This window comes from Gambusia affinis, linkage group LG06 (genome assembly GCF_019740435.1).
Source record: "Gambusia affinis linkage group LG06, SWU_Gaff_1.0, whole genome shotgun sequence".
Classification (NCBI taxonomy): Eukaryota; Metazoa; Chordata; class Actinopteri; order Cyprinodontiformes; family Poeciliidae; genus Gambusia; species Gambusia affinis.
Window position 1 is genome coordinate 16,872,976 of NC_057873.1, and position 24,078 is coordinate 16,897,053.

The 24,078-nt window shown below is 40.6% G+C and overlaps 1 protein-coding gene across 2 annotated transcripts in view; it reads left to right on the forward strand.

Moving 5' to 3' along the window:
- Positions 1-1,145: 1,145 nt before the first annotated feature.
- The window catches only part of hip1 (huntingtin interacting protein 1), a 47,870-nt gene continuing 24,937 nt past the window's right edge, over positions 1,146-24,078 (forward strand). The window contains exon 1 of one of the 2 annotated variants that reach the window (XM_044119426.1): positions 1,146-1,456. In XM_044119426.1, the coding sequence (XP_043975361.1) occupies positions 1,325-1,456 (132 nt within the window). In that variant the 5' untranslated portion in view covers positions 1,146-1,324. Of the gene's footprint in view, positions 1,457-12,686; positions 13,236-24,078 lie in introns of those variants that run through there. The other variant, XM_044119427.1, reaches the window with a different exon arrangement.

The window sequence follows — 24,078 nt, forward strand, 5'->3', positions numbered from 1 at the left end:
TGCTGAAGTCAAAATGATAACAGATGTGAAAATGTTTCAAAAAATGTTTTATTGAGTTAAAATACGTCAGAGTATAAGAAATGTATTTCACAGCTTGTGGACTTGCAATGTACCTAGCCACATTAATGTATTTCTTTTGATTTTATTAAGCAAGTGAATTTGTTTTTTAAAACCTTCAAAACCAGGAAATCAGTTCAGGTTATAAGCGGTGCAAGCAGGGGAAAAAATGATAACAAATAATTAATATATGAATAATATAAAGCCATTTAAAATCTCAATGAAATGTTTCACAGAATTTTTGTCATTATTTAAAAGTCCACTTCATTGAGGCAGATACTGACCACACATTCTCATCTCCTGTACTATACAGTGGCTTTAAAAAGTACTCACTCCTCTTCAACCTTTTCCCTTTTCACATCACCACAAACCTCAGTAGTTTTAATGTTATTTCATAAGATGGACCAACTTAAAGTTGTGCATATGTGTGAAGTAGAAATATAAATAGACACCTTTTTGTTTTTGTAAGTCATTCAGCTGTATTCAGGCTGCTTTAACAATTGTTTTTAAATGTGATTTGATTTATCAAATCTAGTGTTACAGTGAAGACCAATTCATAGGTGTCAAACTCCAGTCCTGGAGGGCCACTGCCCTGCAACTTTAGGAAGTGCCTCTGCTGCACCACACCTGAATAGAATAATTAGGTCATTAGCAAGGCTCTAGAGAACTTTGCTACACAAGAAAGAGGTAATTGAGCTATTTTATTCCAGTGTTTTGTACCTGTGGCAAATCTTAAAAACTGCAGGACACCGGCCCTTGAGGACTGGAGTTTGACACCCCTTAAGTGAAGACCAAGTTAAGACTGAAACTAAGACTAAGACTTAAGACTGAGTGTAGACTGAGGCTACACTCAGTCAGTGTAAAAAAAAAATCATCATTGGGAAAAAAAATACAAAACACAATTTTCTGCCATATTTATTTTGAAATATTAATTTCACATCTAAGAACTGAACACATCTAAACTTTGTATTTCATTCCTTGACCGCACATCGTGTTTTGGCTTGCGTAAGCTCTTATTTTGAAATGTGAAAAACAGGAAGTGGTGTCCTGTTGTAAGCCCGGGCGCTTTCGCTGCTGCTGCTGTCATTGACTGGAAGGCAGAAAGTGCTCCAGTGAAAACGGGACGGGGAGTCCTCCACAGCAGCATGGACGGCTGCCCGCCATAGTTTCTGCTGCTCGGGTTGTACTTCCCACAGCTTCGACTGTTAGTCGGCGGAGAGTTTTGTCTTATTTTTCTGGTTTTCAACCCGTGTGAGCGTGTTTTTTCATGTTGCAACCCGCAATGGATCGAGTGAAAAGCTCCATGCAGCAAGTCCCCAACGCTATCCCCAAAGTGATCCGTCGGACTGGAGGGGCCAACAGCCTGGAGCTGGAGAGGGAAAACTTTGAGAGAGGGCAGGTAAGAAGAAACACAGAGACGGGAATCTGCTGTGGGGCTGGATGAACGCGTGGGAAGCATGGATGGATGGATGGATGGATGGATGGATGGAGGAGGAGGAGGTCCCATCTGGGAGCCGCTTTTTTGTGCTGTTTCTAGGAGGAGGATTAATAATAGCAGTTATGTCGCGCTATCTGTTGTCAGCTCAGTTAGTAAACCTGACTGAGATGCTGAAAAAAAAAATACTCCCACTCATGTTCAGTCATTTTACCCCACTGTCTGTGTTTGAATCCTCATTGTTTTTCTCGTGCGTGTGTGTGTGTGTGAAAGCAGACACAAATGGATGCACTGTACAACAAAAGAGCTGTTGAAATGTGGGTCAATGGCCTTTTGAATTCAGATAACGGTGCGCTGGAGCTTATCTGGTGCGTTTGTTAGGGAACAGGAAGGAGCTGGAGCACCATGAAGCTGGACTGTGTACGTCAATTATGGAAGAAGCACTGATGTCGAGGCTACACTGAGAACAGAGCATCTGTACTGCTTGAAGCCAATCGGATGGCTATACTCTGTCTGATCTTATGAGATCTACTTTGCATGACCTGCTCTCCCAGTTAGCACTAGATGCTGTGAAACCATTCAGAGTCAGACCTGCTGGTGTGTTTTGAATGTTGTTCCTGTTACATAACCCAATTTCTACCAGCGAGCTGAAGATCCTGGTTCTGAAGCAGCAAAGTAGCCCAGGGCCATCACAGAACCACCACCCTGCTAGGCAGTCGGTTTAACGTTTTTGTTTTGAAACAACCAGATCTAACAAGATGCATGCACCCTATCCTACACTTCTGCCTCGTCAGTCCACATAATGTTTACCATGAAAAACTCCAATGGAGGCAATTTTTACCCAGTTTGTTTTATTGTTGAATGATGAATTCTGATCTTAAACTGTGGCAAGTGAGACCTGCTGTGATTTCGATACTTTTTGCTTTCTCCGGTGACCTCTGGGTGACTCATAGATGCCCTCTTGGGAGTAATTTTGGTAAGACTTGCTTCTGAGAAGATTGACTGCTGTTCCATGTAAGGGTGGGTGATTTGGACTCAAAACGGTCTCTTATTCTGAAAATATAATGCAATTCATGACACTGCAATCTTTGGTGACAAAAGATTGTTAGACTGTATGAATCCATACTATCGGAGCACAAACTATCCTTGAAATAATACTTTATCAGATAGACTACTTGACTACTTCAGTTACATGAAGCAGTGTTCTTATACCACTTTTCAACACAGGGTATTTAACTTTAAGCTTATTTTCAAATTGATTTATATTTATACTCTTTGTTTTTTGGTTTGCAAACACCCTTGTTAGTGTTTACCATTATTACAATAAATGGCTGTCCTTGTGGTTTGCCCAAGATTCAAAAGCCTTCGAAGTTTCCAACTCTTTCCAGAGTGATGGATGTCACTGACCTCATTACTCATCTGATCTCTTCAGATCAAAGTTTGTACCTTTTGTACATTTTTTAGCCTACTTCATGTTGTCAGACATGTTCTGTTTAAGTGATTTCTTGACGTATATCAGTATTTCTAAAAGAAGAGGTAGGTACCAAAAATATATTTATGATTCAACAAGGATGACATTTACTTTTTCAGAGCCCTCTGTCTGCATGAGCTCTCCCTTCCTCTCTTCAGACCAGGCACATTAGTTGGGGAGAAAGTAGGTCAGATGAATCCATGTAGCCAAACTGCAACAGTGCTACAACATGCTTCTCCTACCCAGTTCTATCAGTGCTTCCCGAATGTGCTTCAGCAGGTTTTTATTTTGGCAACTGCAGATCTGTGATTGCAATCAATTTACAACGTCAGCCCTCTCCTAACGCTCTGTCTCGTCCCTGCACCTGAGGGGATGGAAGCTGCTCGGATTAGAGGAGAGGGAACAGGGTTGGCTTTAAGTGTCCAGAGTCAAGCTTGTGTCAGTAGGTCACTTGCCAAGCTCCTGAGATCACACCATGTGGACGTGTGATGAGCTCATCGACTTTTATTTTGCAGGTTAGAAAGACAATGGCAAGACAACCTAAACAGATCTCCTGTTACTTGGTAATTTCTCACAATTTATTAGCTTTTATTTATTTATTGTTTGACTAGTAAGCTCAGTTTTCTCTTCTAAGTCGTTAAAAATCAAAATGTGTCTTGCGTTTCCCGTAAAGAGAGAAATTTTTTTCCTCTTTCTTTCTTGTAGTCAATGTCTAACTGAGGGTCTGGAGGGGTGCTAGGAGGTGGAGGAATCAATGGATCCGCTGTCTACTCCACCGTGGATCAGTGAGAGATAATCTCATGTGATCTGTTGTGCTCCAAAGCTGCCTAAACCTGCTGGGTCGCTGGCTTTCACCTACAATGTAACAGTGCCTTTTACAGGAATCCACATCCTTCAACTGTTAGACATATTTTCGCATTACAAGCTTCAATCTAATGTATTACGATTTTATGCTTTAGAGCAATAGAGAGAATCATTTGAAAATGGAGTACAATTATTTTACACCCAAAAATGAAATCAGTTGAGCCAATTGTCTTCAGAAGTCAGCCAATCCCAACATAAATGCATATGTTCTGTGAGGTTTGCTTGAAAATTAGTGAGCAAATAAGCATCATCACGACCAAGAAACACAGCAAACAGGTCACGGATGAAGTTGTGGAGAGATTTAAAGCAAAGATAAGTTATAAATAAATATACCAAGTTTGAACATGTCACAGAGCACTGTCCAATCTATGATCTGTAAAGGAAAACAAACACATGGTACAACTGCAAACCTGAAAAACTACTGTGTCCACCTATCCTCCATCTGGGATTTCTCCCATTGAGCTGGATTTTTCCAGTTGGGTTTGAACTGAGCCAATCAGCAAACAGAAGGGGGAGTTGTGAGCGATGACGTTGATTTAGAATTGCAGTGTGCCTACAAAGAAATGTAGTTTGGCAATGGCAACAGGGTAAGTGAATTAAGCCATTCAGTTCGTGTTGGCCACACTTACAAATATTGAGCAATTAAAATCGTAGCAAGATGAATGTATAAGACAGTTTATTTGCTGACCAAGATGTCATGGCATTACTCCCCACTGGGTTGTTTACAGGGAGTGCAACTAAGTAAGCTTCATATACCGTGTTCCAAATTATTATGCAAGTGATATTTTCTCATATTTTCTTAAATGGTCAATGCAGATGATGGTCAGTATAATTTTCAAGTCATGAACTATTGCAGTATACTGTAAGTGAATCCTCGTTTTTCGTGGGGGTTAGGTTCCAAAAAGAACCCGTGATTATTCTTACAAATAATTGCAGTAAAAGAATCATTTTAATCATCAATACGAATTACAGTAAGACAAATTGTGACTTGCGTATTTCACCTTTCCTCTGACTGTAACACTGCTTGAATTTTTTGTAGGATGTCAGAAAACCTTTCCAGAGTTGCTGTTTTGATATGAACTGCATTCCACCTTCAGATCTTCTGCTTGAGGAAATGCCAAAGATTCTCAATAGGGTTGAGGTCAGAGGAGGATGGTGACCACACCATGAGTTTCTCCCCTTTTGTGCCCATAGCAGCCAATGACACAGGGGGATTCCTTACAGCATGAGATGGTGCATTGTCATGCATGAAGATGATTTTGCTACTGAAGGTACGGCTCTTCTTTTTGAACCATGAAAGAAAGTGATCAGTCAGAAAATCCATATACTTTGCTGAGTTCATTTTCATACCTCCGGGGACTCTGAAGGGGCCGACCAATGATTCTCTCCCCATGATTTCAGCCCAAAGCATGACTCCACCTCCTCCTTGCTGATATCACAGCCGTTTTGGGATGTAGTGGCCATCCATCATTAATTCACTACTACGTCCATCTGGACCATCCAGGGTTACACAGCAGTCATCAGTGAACGAGTCTGTTTGATAATTAATCTTCATGTACAGCTGGGCCCACCGCGACCATTTCTGCTTGTGACCACTGGTTAGGGGTGGCCGAATAGTAGGTTCATGCACCGCAAGCCTCTGGAGGATCCTCCACCTTGAGGTTCCAGAGGCACCAGCAGCTTCAAATGACTGTTTGCTGCTTTGTCAGGGCATTTTAACAGCTGCTCTCTTAATCCGATGAATTTGTCGAACAGAAACCTTCCTCATTATGCCTTTATCTGTACAAACCCATCTTTGTTCTGAATCAGCCACAAATCTCTTCACAGTAAGATAACGCTTCAGTTTTTGTTAAATATCTAATGTTTTCATACCTTGTCATATGGCACTAGACTATCTGATAATTTTCTTCAGCAGAGAGATTCTTTCTCTTTCCCATATTGCTTGAAACCTGTGGCCTGCTTAATAATGTGGAACATCCTTCTTAAGTAGATTTCCTTTAATTGAGCTCACCAGACAAACTAATCAACCCAGCTCTCTGAAATGAATTATAGTGATTCAAAGAGCCCTGACACACAACACCTTCTATAAATTTAATAGCGCAACAAAAAATGTAATCTTTATGACACTTAAATCCAATTTGCGTAATAATTTGGAACACGGGGTAGAGCCGGTGCATCATCAACATCACGGCCTAATGTTAGCAATTGGGTAAAATCAGATCCCGTTCTTTAAAACTTTAACAAAGTCCACCTCTCTAGTAAGTAATTGTTTCTCAATAACGAAGCACCGCGTAGGACCAGGGGCTGTTTATTAACCAGGCTAGCTTACACCTTAACTGACTCCCAGGCCAGTAATGACTCAGAGAAGCGTATGCCAATTCTGATGAAGACCATACTTGTGAAAGAGAGAATTAAAAGGCTATGCCTTCTTTTTTCTTCCACTTAAGTTATTTTCTTCTTCTTAATGTTGTCATTGCCACGTAGCAGAAATGTGAAGTAGGTGTGAATCCCTTTATGGAGCACTCAGAGAAAATGTAAAAACTTAGTAGTGGATTTTCCTATCCTTACCTGTTTTATAAAGGAATGCTATGACTCTCTTTGTATCTGTTTTTCTACACATGTTTTAGTCTATTAAGAGAAAAAAAAGACAGTAAGTCAGACACTGATTGTCCTTTAAATCTTTTGCCGCTTAAAGCACCCATTCTGGGAACTACACGCCTATCTCTCAGGAGAGTTGGGTAAACAACCGTGGGGTGTTTGAAATCCTCTTTGTCATAGAGTCCACGCCGGGTTATAAAAAGCTTAAACCAGGAAAGCCAGATAGCACTCACTTGTTTTTAATGATAGGTTTATTCCTGTAATAGCAGCTGCCTCTCTAATTTAAGAGTTTAGAAGATATTTAATGTTAATGTCACTGCATGTTTTGGTTTTTGCTTCAGATTTTATTCCCCTTGAGAAGCACAAATGACAAGCTAGTGTCGTACACCGCTGGTTTTTATTGTACAGCCTTTATCTCTCTGCTCCAGAACGTGAGGGTTGCCAGCTCCCAGACTGGCTGGGTAGGCAGTAATCTCTGGAATGATATGGACCATAATTAGTGCTTCTGGGAAAACTTCTGGGGCACCATTTGGGCTATGGAGTGTGAGCCGCTGAGTGGCACCATATTGTATGTTACATAATTAAGAATTTAAATTTAGACAGCCTGACTTTTTCTTCCCATATTGGCTGGCCATACTGAGGGCACACTGCCTGTTTTAGAATCAAGTGTGTTTGTTCGTGTATGGCTAAGTCTCCGATCTCATTAAACCGCCAATAGTTGATTTACAAATGTTTTAAGTCAAAAAGAGGAAATTCAGCTAAGTTCTGTTTGGTCATCTAGCAGATATGTCATCCATGGAAGGAGCATTTCCACAGGATCCAGACACAATCTGCACTCAGACTGCTGTTTTGTTTTGTTTTTTTGTTTTTTTAATCATCCTGTCCGCTCTACTTCAACCCCCATCTAAGTCTCTCATTGTCTCGAATCCTCTTCGCCGCCTCCTCCACATCCTGCAATTCACAACGCCGGGAGGCTATGGAGGAATTTCCGCATACACAAGGTGCGGGCTCGGTTAAACGTGTGGGGACCTGAAAAGCCTCCAAAAGCACTGAGGCAGCACAAACAGCAGGTGGTTGGTTTGTTGCCTCCCGGCGCTGGCTGTGTGTGAAATGATGAAGCTGGACATGAGTGACGGGTTTGTAAGAGGAACAAAGTGCACCGACGAATCCCTGGAGGCTCAAACAATGGCTTTGATTAACAAATTATTTTTGGGCTCCTCTGTTGTGTTTTTTACGGCCCCATAAACCGGAAAAGGAGCAAGACAGTGATGGAGTGTGGTCTGATTTTCTGCAGGTCATAAGTTAGAGTGAAACCTTCTTTTGTGTTATCGTGTGGTATGCAAATCGTCTGGCTTCAATTCGAGTGGTCTCGTAGTAAACAGAGAGACTAAATAAATTTGTTTTGCATAGAATCTGCTAAATATGTTAGGATTTGTTAAACATTAACTTGTGAATTGCTAAAGTTTAGATTGTTGTCTAGTCTGCAGCATTTAATATTGAAAATGAAAGCTTGTTTACGACTTGTTAAATGATGGCAAAGGTCGTCTGAAAATGTGTAGCTCGCCAATTCATGAAGCTGGTTTAACAGCATATTTCTTTTCAGTCTTATAAACATGCCACAAGTTATTATCTCAAGAAATTTTGTGTAATAATGCATCAGTAACAAAGCATCAACTTGGGTATTCTCACACATGTTCATCCACATCATTATTTAGGCACTAAGTCCTTTCTACCATTTATTTACACACAGCAAAATCAAATAAAATGGGAGAAAGTTAATTGATCAAAAATATTTTGTAACCACAGAACCTTCCAGTCAACAGTCCAGCCACATGTCTATCCAATTTTAATCCACTCGCAATGAGCCTATCAACTATCCAACTCTTAACAAACCATTAATTGCAACTAACCAACCATTCAATTTTAACCCTTCAATTAACTATGTAATTCAAGAAACTAACTTAGCTCTGTGTCCAACCAACTATTTATCAGTCTAATTAATTCTAACCAATAAACCACCCAGTTCAAACTCACTAACCAACTATCTAAATATTAAAAAAAAAACTAAATATCCATCCAATTAACCAACCATCCAATTTCACCAACCATGTAAATCCAAGAAACCAACCAATCATCCAGGACCTTGGCTTGCTATTTTGGTGCATTAGTGCATGTATCTATGTTTAGTGGAGGAAAATTACAGTTCAAGATGATGACAGACTCCAAGTGGGATAGAAATGAGGAAACGTATAAAGTACAATGAAATAAATGTAACAATGAAGAGTTTAATGCAGAACTGGAAGTCACCATAACTGTTCTTAGGACATTGATCTCAAACTGCAGTTCTCGAGGGCCAGAGTCCTGAAACTTTTAGATGTGTCCCTTTTCATACACACTTGCATTAAATGGTGAAACTGCCTCACTCGCATGCAGTTGAGCACTACAGAGCTCTGCTAACATTGGAGCCAGGTGCGCTGAAGCAGAGATACAATTAAAAGTTGCAAGAAACCAGCCCTTGAGGAACACAGTTTGAGACCACTGTCTTAAAATAAGACCTGCTGTTTTTACACGCTGTGCTTGTTTGGTGAAACCCCCTAAAAAAAAAAATCAAAAGATTTGATTTTACAAAGACCCATGTAATTATGACGGGTATTGTTTTCTTGAGGAAGATTAATATGGAGGATATTATTAAAATCAGAAAATCCTCAAAGTATGCATAACTTTTTTTAAATTAAATAATTATTTTTAGATTTACTGAGAGTCACACTGATGGTCAGAGTGAATCATTCTTGAAGTAGGACTACAACAGCTGCAACAGTGCAACTACGAAGTGTAAAAACCGGACTTGAGGGAGGAAAGAGAGTGTGAAGCGAGTGACGCATGAAGGAAGCGTAAACATCATCCCGCTGTCCCTCAATTTTTAAATTTTTTCAGCCCCGACTCTTTTCAAGTACAACACATGTGTGTACTTATTGAGTTTGAAGCACAGAACGGGTCATTGGTAGGTGGAGCAGGAGACTGGGGTGATTATTTTTTCTGTGTTCTTACCTATCCAATTCCAGCCCACTGACCAACTGGGTAATTCCAAGAAACCAGTCTATTCCATACCCAGCCAACCAATTAATTCCAAGAATGTAGCCATCCTTCTCTTCTTTCATCCGGTTTCTAGCCAGTCCCAACCAACATGTAAATAGTTAAGGTTATGTTATGCAATTTTAGTGTAAAAATCTGTTCTAGTCGCCATGGTGTGTGTGTGTATATACAGTGTTTTCCCCAGTGTATCATAAGCCACCAGGCTTTACTTGTGTCCCCTCCAGGCTAAGCATTGTTTATTTATTTAAGTCTTTTTAAAATGTTAGCAATTCTGAAGACTTTATAGTCTTGGTGTTCAGGTGTTAATCCTCCAAATTTCTGGGGTAAACCTTGTACATGTATAATATAACTGAACAATGAAATGTGAGAGATGCAAACATTAAAAAAAGGTTTTTATCTGTGTAAATAATTTTTTCCAAAAAAACAGTTGAAGTATACAGTTGAAGACATGTTTGAGGACTAAACATTGTGAGAGAGAGATTGGCCTAAGCCTTGCTCCAGGTGGGTGAACTCTTTAAGGAGTGTTTGAGAGTGAGAAGCCAGACTGAGACACAGTGGGACAGCTGCATGTGAGAAATGCACAGCAGTTGGTGAAGGGCCCACGCCGTACCAGGAAGTGAAGAGACTCAGCAGAAAATAGTTGGCATTGTTTTTAGGCGGTCTGCTGAGAGGCCCGAAGTATAATGTGCAGCAGTCCCAGCGGCCTAATGAGAAGCATATTGATCATGGTGGCTGGCTTGGCCTCAGCTGGTTAGCTGTTGTTTGGGGATTGTACAGGAGAGGCTGGCAAGGTTTTTAAAAATGGATCCCTGAGATTTGTTGTTTGGCTTTGAGCTGCCTCGGTGTCTTCTGTCTGTTATCCCAGACCCAGCGATTTTGAAATGGTGAAGTCCCAAATCGTTTTTGCATTGGATTTCATTAAATTTTGCAGGTGAAGAGATATAATAAATTTTAGTCAGTTTTTTTTTTATTATGATCTTCATTATATATGGGTGTAAATAGTATACACAAATTTGGCTTCTGTGACACCTTTCTGTCATAGAAGTGAAGGCAAAGTAACGCTATATAACAGAGAAGTTGCTGTAAAAATGTACAATACAAAGAGAGAGAGAGTTAAAAAAGGTTATTCTGTTGGAATATTATCTTCATGCTAATCATTAGCATGACTAGCCTGGTTAGCATTACTTAAACAGCCATCTTCCTGTAATTGGGGGTTGTAGTTCTCTGAAAATTTCCAAAGGTTACCAAGATTTTGAAGTCCAGAATGCTTTGGCAAACAGATAAAAGGGAGCAATTTGGCTGCAATATCTTCAACCTTCCTGTTATCTGTTAGAGGTCTTGCTCTGTTTCACTTTTGTCTTCTAGTCTGATTGAACCAAAGCCATATCTTGGTATGTTGTGAAAAATACAGTTCTAAGTAGTGTCCTAAACCTCTGTGCTACTTTTTTTCCCCCCCCTCCAGGGGGTCTTTTGTGGTCTCTGGTGTCCCTTATTCGAAAGTAGGCTGACAGGAAAGGGGGGAGCAAAGGGGGAAAGACATGTGGCAAACGTCGGCCGGGTCCGGGAATCGAACCTGCAACCATCGCATCAAGGACTGAAGGCCTCTAAATGTGGGCCGCGCCATCCCCCATGCCACCACAGCATGCCCAACCTCTGTGCTACTTTTTAGAATGATGAGCTTTACTCTGGTTATAGTGAATATTCTGGAGCAGAATTTGTCCTCTTCCCCATCCCCTCCTTTTTTTTATAAGCTGTGATTCTCTCTGTGTATGTAAAGCTCTTTGATATTCTGGGGTTGTGACAGATGTTATATAACATCTGTCACAACCTTCAGACTCTGAATAGTACTGCAATTCATGGTCTCAAAATTGAAACCATCTCAGTTTGACCAGATGGGGGCATCACTTACCCAGAATTGCCTCCATAGGGTAAATTAAGCATTAGCCAAATTTTTTTTTTTTTGTTTTCAAAAGTGTCAGACAGGTTGCTGTGAAGATTATTTACTAAAGTTAGTTATTCCACAAATATGGTAGATAAACTCCAAGTATAATTTCTATATGGTGCTGATGACAGAAATAATGCTCACACTGACCTTATCTTTCTCTAAATAATTGTCTGTAAGAAGAATGCTGTCAATAAAAAAAAAGTTATTATTTTCCCCCTTATGTTTAGCCTGTACTGTTAATTCAAGCTCTGATTGCTGAGAACAGAGCTGGTCTACACAAACAGAGCGGCTTTACCTTTGACTTCAGGAAATAAATGGTTAAGAATAGGGCTGCAAAATATTAGCACATTGGACTCTGTAGCATTATTGCTTTCAGTAATCTCTGTGACCTTTAGCAGCTTTGTTACTGTAGTCTGTGCCAGATATGAACATCTGCTGCAGTGAAACTTTATCTAACTGGCTGGATGTTGTAGTGACAATGAAGTATTGCAAACAGCAACATTGTCAATCGATGCATCGACAGAAAGAATTATTACAATAATAACCAGTCTTTGGAAATATTTTCTATCTTTGGTGATTTCTTTTTTTAAGATAAGAAAGTGAGAAAAAAAATCTATCAAATTTGGATTTGGTATCATAAAATCTGTGACTTTATTTTTAAGTTGCATCGCCCAGCCCTACTTAGAAGTTGACGTTATTGTTTCATGAGATGACATTGGTGCAGGCAGCCTCAGCAAACAGAAACAGCACTGCAAAATAAAAGCTCTCTTATCAAAATAAAAGCAGCATCTTCGGTTTTGCCTGAAAAATAATAACACCTTCAAAAAGGTGTTGCACGTTTCAATACAGAAGTCTTGTTGCCTGGCCCAAGACCTAGAATGAGGGTTTTTTTCTGAGGAGGTTAGTGTTTTGTTTTTTGTTTTTGTTTGTTTGTTTGTTTGTTTGTTTTTTAAGGAAAAGCTTAAATTTTTTATTTTTTTTAAAGTGGAAGATAATCGTACTATTTTTGTGTCATGAGTAAGGTTTGATTATGTAAGATTACTCTGGGTTCATCTGGGACCAACTCTTACTCTGATGAAAAACAATCCTACAGAATATTGCTGCCACAGCGGTTAGTTTCTTAAAAGGATGGTGTGTTCAGGGTCATTTGTTGTGGTAACTCTTAACTCCACCCCATCCTCCCCTTTCCTAGCCGGACCCCCTCGGTGGACCCCGGACCCCATCTTGGGAACCCTCGGGGACTGAGCCATTCCACTCCGCAGGCTCCATGCTACTATTGTCTTACCAGGGAGCGGGCTATTTGCAAAATAAAGGCAGCCTCCTGTCTCTGTGTTGGCCGCTATGAGGGGCGATACCCGGTGAGTCGCTGCCGGATTTTACTGTGAGGCTGCGCGGCTAGCATCAGCGACACTCCTCCGCTGCTTTCCCCGGCGCACAGCCTCTGCTTCTCGGCGGTCGGATGCTGGAAGTCCTCCCCGATCAGAGAGCGCGTTGGGCCCGGAGTGAGAGGGGAGAAGGGACGCGGAAGAGAAAGGAGTGGGAGGGAGCACAGGATACAGGGACATTTTTTTTTTTTAAACATACCAAATCAGGACACATGTTGAGCTAACGGGCCGCTCCACCTCCCTCTTCTCCTCCCAAATGCTTTTTCTTCCCGTTGCTAATTACTCCGGATTTTAAAGAGAGGAAAAGGGAAGCCAGCGGGTCTCCTCTTCGGTTTTTAAAATCCTGGGTCACCGCTTGGACGGACTACCATGGATCTGAGCAAAATAGTAAGTTCTCAATGAACAGACTATATTTAAAGGGAAACAGCCTTGTGATGAAAATGTATGTGTTTGTTGTGTTTTTTTTTTGTGTGTTTTTTTTAGCGGAGGTTGAGGGGGTGGTGCCCAAGAAATAAGTCCTGCTGCACACATGTAGATCAGGGCTGGTTGCATGTAAGAGTTATGGCTCTCTGCAAGCAGGAACTTGTCTACTGATGATTTGTAGCTGGTCGTGGGAAGTTTGGGTGTTTGTTGGGTTGGGTAAATGCTTGAGCTGGTCCAGCTTCTTATTACTGGGTGTAGAAGCTTTAAATTTGAACATCTGGACCTTTAAATGTGCAGCTTTACACAGCAGAAATTAAGATTACTCTTGTACTGGAAGGAGAAAATGCCTATAATCTTATTTTAGGTGAAATTTGCTAACTACTGGATCCTTAAAGGTAATTCAAAACACTTCATATATATGTATATATAAATCTTTTTTTGATCCATATTTAGGCAAGCTGAGAGTTTTGGATGATTAAGGCTCACAAAAAAAGTATTCACATCCCTTTATTATTTATTTATTTGGGATTTGTCATACATCCATAGAAAGCAAGACATAATGGTCAAAAAGAAGGTAAATGAAAGCTGGGTTTTCAAATTGTTTTCAACAAATAAAAATCTGTACAGTGTGGCGTGCATTTGAATTCAGCTCCGCCTGAGTCACTAGGTTGTAGAGCCGCCTTTCGCAGCAATGCAGCTGCAATTATATTTGACATCTTTGGATATCTAGACTGACTTTAATGACAGGTTTGCCTTGTAAAATAACCCATATTCAAATCTTGCCATAATTTCTTAATAGGTTGTTGTTCTGGACTTTGACTAGATCACGCTAACTCGTACGTCCATGCAAACCATTACAGTTCTCACAGTAGCTTCAGGTCATTAGCAGCTTTTGATGCGTTTTTCTCGTAGGGATTACCTGTCTTTACCTCCATCGACCGTCCCATCTCTGACCAACTCTTACTCTGATGAAAATCATTCCCACAGAATATTGCTGCCACAGCTGTTAGTTTCTTAAAGGGATGGTGTGTTCAGGGTCATATGTTGTGGTAATTATTGATTCACATAATATCTGTCAGGCAGGCCCCAAAAAACTCGAATTTGACCTGTTCAGACCCAAGCACCTGCTTCTGCTTGCTGGAAATTGAAAACTCGACCCTTAATGTTCTGGTTTCAACAATAACTTTTTCTCTGATCATTCTTCTGTAGAGGCATGACTATGTAGTCCCGTCAATAGTAGGCCTGTGCTCTGTATCTTTGCAGCTTCCACTGAGTTGCCAAGAACCTGTTGGCTGCTTCTCTTCAACGTTCTCTTAGTTTAGTTTAGGTAGGAACGTAGGTTTACTGTTGCACCATACATCTGTCCATTTTCACACAGTGGATTAAACCATCTTATTTCATCTAGCCCTGCTTTTATCGTCTCTACAACATTAACCATGACTTGTCTACTCTGATCCTCTGTCTTCATGACTCTGTTTGTTCACAGAAAAGCTGGATTCCCACAGTTTTCCAAATCACAAACAGGTGAAGTCTAATTAAGGGAAATTAGGCAACTTCAAAGGGAATTGTTTCCAGGGGATTTCATTAGGAGGTTTCCGAGTACAGGGGGACGAAAGTGGCTGGAAAGTGACAAAATGTTGAACTGGCATGGATACAAGTGCTGAAGTGTCTCACAGACTGGCCAAGCTCCCGGAATGCACAGTTGGAGCAGGTGTATGTAAGCCCTAGGCAACAAGGCGGGCCTTTCACTGCCCAACATGGATGGATAGGTTCACTTTTAGCCCTTGTGTGGATGTGGGGAGGGGAAGAGCAAAGCCACCCACCTGTAGTTCTGTAATCCCTAACCCGGAGTCACGCAGAAAAGGTTTTAAAAGAAATGGCGTACATAAATGAAGTTGTACTCGAGGAGGAAAAACTGATTTTTCTTGGCTGCGAGATAAAACTAAGCTGCCCACATGAAGCAGCCGGGGCATGTAGCCCAGACATGACGTAGGTGTAAAGATGCAGCGTCTCGCTTAGTCAAGCTTCATTCAGATACAGTCGGCCTGTTGGCTTCTGATAAAACTCTCTCTATCAGAGAAAAGCAGTTCAGCATTGCGAGTCTATCAGTGCTGCCAAGGCTGTCCCCTGAGCTTTACTGCATTGTTTGTTCTGCCCCTGTGTTTTGGCTGTTTTTGGCATGTAGTGAGACGCAGTGGTATGAAAGCAAAGTTCAGCCAAATTTTAAATTCCTGGAAAACGTACATTCCCTTAATTCATTTACGTTGTTAAATCAGTGCAGGGTTAAAAATCCGGGAAGGGTTGTTTAGTATGTTCATTGAGCTGCATTGAAAAGAAGTTTTAGGTACTGATGGACTGATGCAAATTATGTCAATGTTCAGGAAAGCTTCATTAGAACCTGCAAGGTGCAGGCAATGGTGTTTTTTGTTTTTTTACAGAGGTAGATGATATCTCATAAACTTTTCTGATATTTCGAAGATCCTTCATTCAGCCTGGGGGTTTTAATTCTGTTTTTAAAATGTCGAACACTTGTGATCCTTACCAAGAGCTTTAAAAGTGAAAACATGAATGTAGATTATCTAAGCACCTTCTAACATTGTTAAAATTATATGTCATCGAGGACTTTATACTGACTTAAAAGTGACCTATTATGCTTCCTTGAACAGGTTAGGATAAGTCTGTGATCGGTGCAAAATATGTTGCTTACATTTTTTGCACAACATCATTCTTAGATAGTGAGACTTTAGTCTCCTCACTTTCTGAATGAGCTGTTTTAGGGGCTCTTTAAATCCAACTGAGTGGCTAGTCACCAAATCCCTCAACTCAACATTTATACTTGCATGTAAAAATGGGTTACAAACAGATGTGGAATTATACAACCATACGTCTCTGAAAAGCAGAAGTGGCGCTTGCTGTACAAGACTGCAGCAAGTGGTTTCTGGATGGTAGATCAGCTAAAAAGCACTTGTCTTTCCATTCCAGTAGCCATTGTACATCATGGAGCAGTAAAACCAGCTGACAAAACGTGCTGAAGCTCAGCTTGAGTTGCTAGGTGACGGATTACTAGCTAAGGGCGCACTTGTTTTTTGAAACGGCTCATTTTCCAGACACCATAAAACGTGAACTTATTGCCAAAAAAGTGTCTGGATGTTTTTAGAACCAGTTGAGACCCAAATGGGAAGTATAAAAACGGTCAAAAAGTGAATTTTGCATCGTATGTTCCCTTTAATACTAGTTATAAACTGTAGCTGCTCTGACTGAATCATTTCTAATAGCTTAATATTGAAACTGAGAGGTTTTATTGTTTCGATGGGAACCCACTCTCACACTCACCGAACTGCCAAACAAGATGTTTTATCAACACTGGTGCAGTAGGTGGAGTTACCTGCTCCTGTGGGTATGATTTATATGCATGACCTTGTTTTGAACCCCGCAGAGGAAATGCACACAGGAAATTAAACACCAAGTTAAAAACTATTGAAATATTCCTCAGCCTACTTGCTTACACACTTGCCAGAGTCGGAGCCCCACAAGCAGCAATACTGCTCTAAAAATAAATCATGATCATTCAGCGGAAGTCAGCAAAATTAAGTAGTGCAACTGTACTGTCATGCTACCGTATTAGCAGACAGTAACTGTACTCGGTCATGTTCTCAACTGTATGTTCACTAATGGAAGAAAAAGCAGCCGTCTCAGTCATATATTACCTCTGTTATATATGGCTGATTGGGGTTAAAAACAGAATTGATCTTTAACATAAGTCATAATCTTTTTTGCCACGTGTTTTTGTTTTTTTTGTTTTTTTTCTTATATTGAAAATGACAATATTTGCTCATTCCAGGACTGAATCTGTGATGGGTTTGATTAGATTTTTCAAAAATGGTGACTCTTTGCAACTACGTCACTTGGTCACACTGAGGCACCATGATGGATGTCGTCGGAAGTGAACGACAAAATAAGTGCATGTGAAGTGAAGGACAGGAGTACTGAACAGGGCATACCACCGTGGTTCCACATGTTCACGCTAGTTTAACTCTCTGCTTCCTAAACCAATTTTTACAGTAAAATTAACTAAGTTAAAGCGATATTTGCCTTTTTTATGACAAGCTTTACAGAAGTTGACGTGCACATACTTTGTTTTGACATTCGTCATGGCAGTGTGGGCTACTTTCTGAAGAACGTGATGTCACGCTCTTGGCAAAGAGCCAATTGTTCTCATAAATTACATACGGTGAATACTCATGAGCTGGATAGTGTTCCGAGTCCAGAAAATAAACATTCACTGATTTAAATCAGAAATTGTTTTAGCTATGGATCCATATCAGACAAAGACATTTTCCAGGTACCAGGAAAAGTCATCAATAAGACGCATCCAAACATTTCTGTAGCAGATCTGACAATCTGAGCTGGCAGCCTGATAAGCAAATTTATTTGCCCTTGTAACAGGAAATAATTTTCTTTAACCCTTTAACTGCCATGTGTCTGATTGACCCATTGACCTTCATGTGACAGTATTTGGGGTGACGGTTAAAGGGTTAATAGCTGCCAGCCCAATCCACAAGTTTTATCTGACTCTGCAGGAAAACCCTGTGATTTGTTGTCTTAGCAGTCAGGAACTCGTTAACTGAGGAGATCTTCACAGATGTCTCCTTTATGGCATTTCTTCTTGCCTCCCCGGTCCTGCAGGAAGTGGAACTCTGCAGCTACACAACTTCAGCCTCCTTCACACTGTCCTGCAGAGAGCTTTCCTGTTAGAAACGGCATGTGAACTGCCACGGGAGAGGAGATGAGAGCCCCACCTTTAGCATATGAGTGTTTGCCTTTGACCAGCTGTGGCCCTCCACCTCTGGCCCCCAGCAACAGCAGCCTGGTGCACCAAACAGCCTGGAGCTTTCAAGCTTTTCCTAGTTGGCTCTTAGGAGACATCAACATCCCACTGGGCTTATCTAAACCACAGAAAGCTTTTGTTAATGGAGCAGAGGATGCTCGATGGATTCACTGGGAAGCAAGCACCTCATGTTGACAGACTTTGAAGTGTTTGCAGCAGAATATCTTTAGAGTGATGGATGGTTTATTTCACATCCTGAAATCATGGCAAACTTGGTCTGTCTGTGTGAACATGATTACACTGGGAAAATGACAGTGTAGGAAGAATATTTTAAGTGCCATTGATTAGCTCTCCGGGCAAGATTTTAAAATTGTCTGCCAATTTTCCAAATCTGAGAGACCACGCACATAACAATAAAAAAATAAATAAATAAAAATCTTAGTCATAACATGCTTGGCTGTACATGGTGTGGTGTGGAGCCACACAGGAGGAGCAACACACAACATACAAACCGATTTCATTCACCAACGTTCAGATGTCAGATAGGAAAATCTCGCAGAACCTCCTGAGGCCAAGCGTGAGTTCAGACTAAACAAACTGTTTGGGAAGAAGTAATGGCGATAGTTTGTAAGCTATATTAGACAGAGAAAAAAATCAACTGAGCACACCAGATCACTCTTAACACACCAGATCACTCTTAACACACACACACACACACACAGCAGGAATATCTCTTTAAGATGACCTTAAGAGCGATTATGATTGTCAGAAATGGGAAATCGGTGAAAAAAATCTTTATAATAAACTCGCCATGTTAACTTGGCATAAAGTTAATCACAGTTGATATATCATCACCGTGATTTTAAACAATAAGATCACAATCACGTGGTTCCTTCTTTAATAACCAAGATACCTGTACCATCTTGGTTAAAACGACATGTATATTTACACCCCAGACGCTTTTATTCATTTATGTTGCTGTGTCCGACTTCAGGCCGGCTACAGTGTGCTGTATCCTGTTTTGACGAGAAGTCTGTGTTTGTGTGCAGGATTTTACTTTGTGAAGATTATTTTTGGCTGCGAGTGTGATCAACCGAGTCGGCATCACTGGCATGTTTTCACTGAAATGAATGTGCATTTGTGGGCAGTGAAATCTCCTTTTAGGCCAGTGGTTCTCAGACTTTTGAAAAAGGCCATGCCCTCCTTCTTAGAGCAATAAAATAAACAGCAGCAGTAAACAGCATAAGATCAATCGCAGGTTTCTGGAAGGAATTTTTGGCTCAGGAACTGCCAAGTTCAGCTCTCAGGAGCCGGTGTCTTGCATGTGTTGGACGTACCCCTGGTTCAACACGCCTGGATCAAATGAATGGTTCCTTTTGAAGCCTTTGCAGAACCTGATGACACAGTGAGGAGCAGCTGGTAAACACCTAAAACATGCAGGGTACGGGTCTTTGAAGACTGGAGTCGGCCACCCGGATTTTGAACCGTACATTGAGTGTGGTGTACAGTCAGAAGTTCACAAATATTTTTTATGTTAATTATTTCACTACAGTTAAGGCTCTGTATTGACTAGGAACAGGCTGGACACCAGATCAAAGGTTTTAAAGGGGGAATATTTAAGAGCTAGAGCTTCTTAAAGAGACAGAGATCCAATTTCAAGCCATCAAATTACCAGGTCAAATTTCTTATCCGTTGATATATACACCTTTTTTCTAACTACTAAAGGTAACAGAAATGCTTAATAGTGCTATAAAGTGGCTCCATGTGCCTGGAAAATACATAATATTGCCCCTTGAGAAGTTACAGTTGTAAAAGTCCCTTTTTATGTCAGAGAAAGTCATTTCTCTGACATAAAAAAGTATTGCCCCTCCCAAACCTGTTGCTACACACAGCTGGTTTGAAAGAAACTTGTGTACTTTTCCCTTTCTTTAAATAAAACAAATATTTTAGAAATATAAATCGTGAAAACCACAGACAGTCAAGGTGATGACGTCGAAACCCATCACTTTTATGAAGGCGGCTCCGTTTTGAAGCTACATTTGGCAGGTTATGAGTGGAAGAGATTGACATGAATTGTGACGAGGTGACAGGGTTCGGTCTCAGCTGCTGCCCGTCAGGCTTGACTGAGCAAACGGTTTAGTAGAATTGGGGCTGGGGGGCTAGTGAGGGGCAGGGGCGATTTTCAGCAAGCAGGAAATGGGCAGTGCAGGGTGTGCCAAGACAGGAAGCCTGATTGAGTGCTTGAACCCTCCTCCCACCCCCACCTTCAGCACCTCCTCCCCTCTGGGACTTCGCCACAGTGACCATGCCTCAGCATTACAGTGCTGCTGCATTCACACATCGCCTCATGTTTCCTGTTTTCCTTCCTCTCAGCCTCCCTTTACTAGTCACTTGTCACCCTGCGTAGTGCAGCAGCTGGTCAGCTCACACTGAGAGCTTTCCCCTTGGCCATGCAGCACCTGAAGGAGAAACTGGATTTGCAGAAGCTCTCACCTATTCCTGCACCCTGCTAGGTTTGGTCATTTTCCTAAATCATCGGTAAGAATGGAGCACGGCTGCAAGATGGCAACGTAGGATTTCCGCGTTACTGTTGAATATTTTGATGATGGTGATCATGATTAACCCTCATGTTCCTCTTTTTTTCCCCCTCTGAACCAATCCCAGTAAGCTTTAAAAAACACATCTTGCTTTGGTTTCAAGAGCAAAGAAAGTCCCTTTATCTGGTCAAATATACTCCATGGTACTTGAAATATAGCTACCTGTGAATATTATATCCTAGCAGTCGTCCTTGGTCATATTGAAGTACATGCCAGGATCACAAGGGGTAAAATCCATAAAATGCTTCACATATTTGTTTAGTCTCGATTCTCTGTGTGATAGAGGGAGTACAGAAGACCGTCTGACCCTGCAAATCCAGATTTCTCAGAAGAGCACTTCAATCAGATGAAGCATGTTGGAGCTCCACTAGACAAAAACCTTCAAATCACAATTTCATAGGCAGGAAAATATCTCATTTAGTTCTCCCTTTTGTGTTATGTTTGGTGCTACTGTCAAGCAAGAGCCTGTGTTGTACGGTAGCATCTATTACAGAGTGACACAGCTATGCATCTGCTGGTCTGATAACCTTGAGTATAAACACGCTTTCAGTATTTTCACTAATATTTGGAGCAAAAGTTTCTAACTTGTTTTGTTGCTGTGCATTTTCAAGAGAGAAAATGCTCAGCGACATTTACTCCAACTGTTTCTAAAATTTTATAAGACACCGAATATTGCCTTTATAATAATGTAACTTGTGGCATTTAGTTTTCTTTTATACAAATAAAATAAGCCACAATAGTGCTTGAAAATTAAAGCTCTCAAGTACTTGTTGTGTTGAAAATGCTTTCTTGCCATCCTGCTGCTCAGAGTGTATTAGGAAGGTGTTTTATATTATTTACTACAAATGACAGAACAGCAGACATTGTGCTTCTATGCTTTTACATGAATGTAGTGTCAACAGAAGAAAGATTTACAGGAAGTCAGAAACAAACAAATGTAGATATTTAAACCTGTCGAAGCATAGCAAATATCAAACTAGTTGTGTTTTTAAATGGCACGAGCAAAGCAATATAATTTGTTTATAAAGATGCATAATCAAGTTATATTTAAGCTGGTGGGGTTAGGTACATACAAAGTATGTAAAAGGGGAATTCAGGATGTATCAGCTTAATGAAAGATTGTCTGATTTCTGTACCGGGCTTAATAGGAAGTGGACGTCATGTAGTGATACAGTTTCATCTTCCTCCACTGCTGTATGTCTTTGTTTTCATTGGCAAATCATCCTAATGATCTGTTCATATGAGTCTGTGTGTCTTTAGTTCGGTGGGTGATTGTTACTCTAGGATAAAGCATTATGAGCATTACAAATAGAAAATCAATAGTCAATCAATTGCCCATACTTCAGCTATTGCCCCCTGCACCTTAAAATTACTCTGGGAAATTGTAATTCTGCTCTGAATAATACACAATGCAGCGCAACAATGTATTTAATAGGAACTGTAATGTTACAGGTTTTAACTATTGACGTCACTTGGACTGAGACGCCTCTTTGTCATTTATTACTAAGGATTTTGAGACTGACACTTTGAGTCACCACCTTTAATATTAAATGTAGGCTTTAATGAGATCATTTAATAAGAATGAACTAGCTGCTGTGTCTATTATTAGTTCTTAACTCTTTATTGAGCTTTTTGGTTCTCCTTCTTTCTGATAATCAGAGTTCTGTATTTAAGATGACAACAGTACATTGTCGGGGTCTCTCTGGACGCCTCCCACACCTGCTTATGACTTTCAGCAAAAATGTGTCTATCTATGTTTTGTACTTCCTTTTTTCAATTTTATCTATGAAGTATTTTCTCATGATAGGAAAATTAGGGGCCCCTCCTTATTGACAATAGATTGTGTCACAGGTGTGTCCGGAAATGAACTAGAGCAAAGCATGGTGTACATTTACGGTGAAAAAAGTGTTTTTCGCTTTACAGATTTCCTCTGTTGTTTTTTTTTTTGCAATACTTCTGATCATCACACTATGGTTAATATCAGACCTGTGTACGTTTTCCATGTGAAGATTTCAGTTATTAAGGTAAGAAACGCCATCCAAGCCAACTCTACATGAAAAAATAATTGTCCCCTTAAGGATTGTCTTGGTGACACCAGCTGCCATCAAATGATTGCAACTTCCTACATAACTTTGTTGACTTGTTTTAGTTTAGGCACCTGTAGAGCATGAATGGCCTGTTTGAGATGTTCTGTTAGGACTTGCTGGGGCATCACTGTCCTGTTGCATAAGTAAGTGCACCTCTCAATGATTCAAAAAACAAAAGCAAGGTTTTGTAGTGGACTAAAACCCAACTAAGGTTGTATTTTTTTGTGTTTTTATTTTGTTACTGCAAGTCATTCAGGTCCTGAAGTAGCAGTTTCAAAACTACGTTTTGTATTTTTCTCAGGCCGTCTATAAAAACAGTCACTTAAGAAAGCTCAAAGTGTGGAAACATGTTTCTTTTTTTCCTATTTTGTAAAATCAGAGTTGCACAAAGGAATGCTTTTGCCAATACACGAGAGGCATCATCCCCAACAGCAAAGCAGCAGATGGGGACGAGAGTCAACAAGTGAAGACTGTTTCATTTTGCAGGCAGGGGACGCTTCCTCTTTTCTCCGAGCGTGGGTCCTTTGGTGGACACAGTCAGGCTGCCATCAGCATATCAATGCAGGCTCTTTATTTTCTTCTCCAACAGAAGGCTTGGGCAAACTTAACATGCTTTCAGCACTGTATCAATAACACTTTGTTGCAGAGCAGAGCTGTGTTAGAAGATGTTTCTAGATGCTGAAAGGCAACAAGGTTTTCTGTGATCGGCTGGTGAAGAATTGATTGAGAACGGGTTATAGTCAATCACATAAAGACATAAATAAGAAGGCATAAAGTTCAAAGACCTCATTCCTGTGGATGTGATGATGTAGATTGAGGCATTACTTACTCGTACGTCCTACAAATCTCGCCTCTGGTTTTATTTTGTGTCATTGAACCAAGTGGGCTTGTCTGAGTTGCTGCACCTCTGGTAGCTTAGAGGCCATTGATGCCGGGCGGTCGGCTCAGCCAACGCCAGGAGTCTCGGGCAGCTGCTACTCCCATTCAACCCAAACGTAGCACAAAGTCTCACTGTGAGCTAATTGGCTCATCCTGGTGTGGGAACGATTTGCACTCGTGTTTGCTCAATCATCCTCTGATTTGTTTGGTGTGTGGGTATAGGAACGAACAAAGGGGGGAAATGTAAATCTATTGAGGCAGCATTGAAAAAAATATAAGCGCAGACATTAATTTTCGATTGTGAGCCATTTGAATGCAAAGAATTCGGGCTCAGTATTATTGTACCCATATGTTACAGTGGCTATTGTACAAATGAAATATGGTCCCTCGTAAGAGGAAATTACACAAAACTCGCT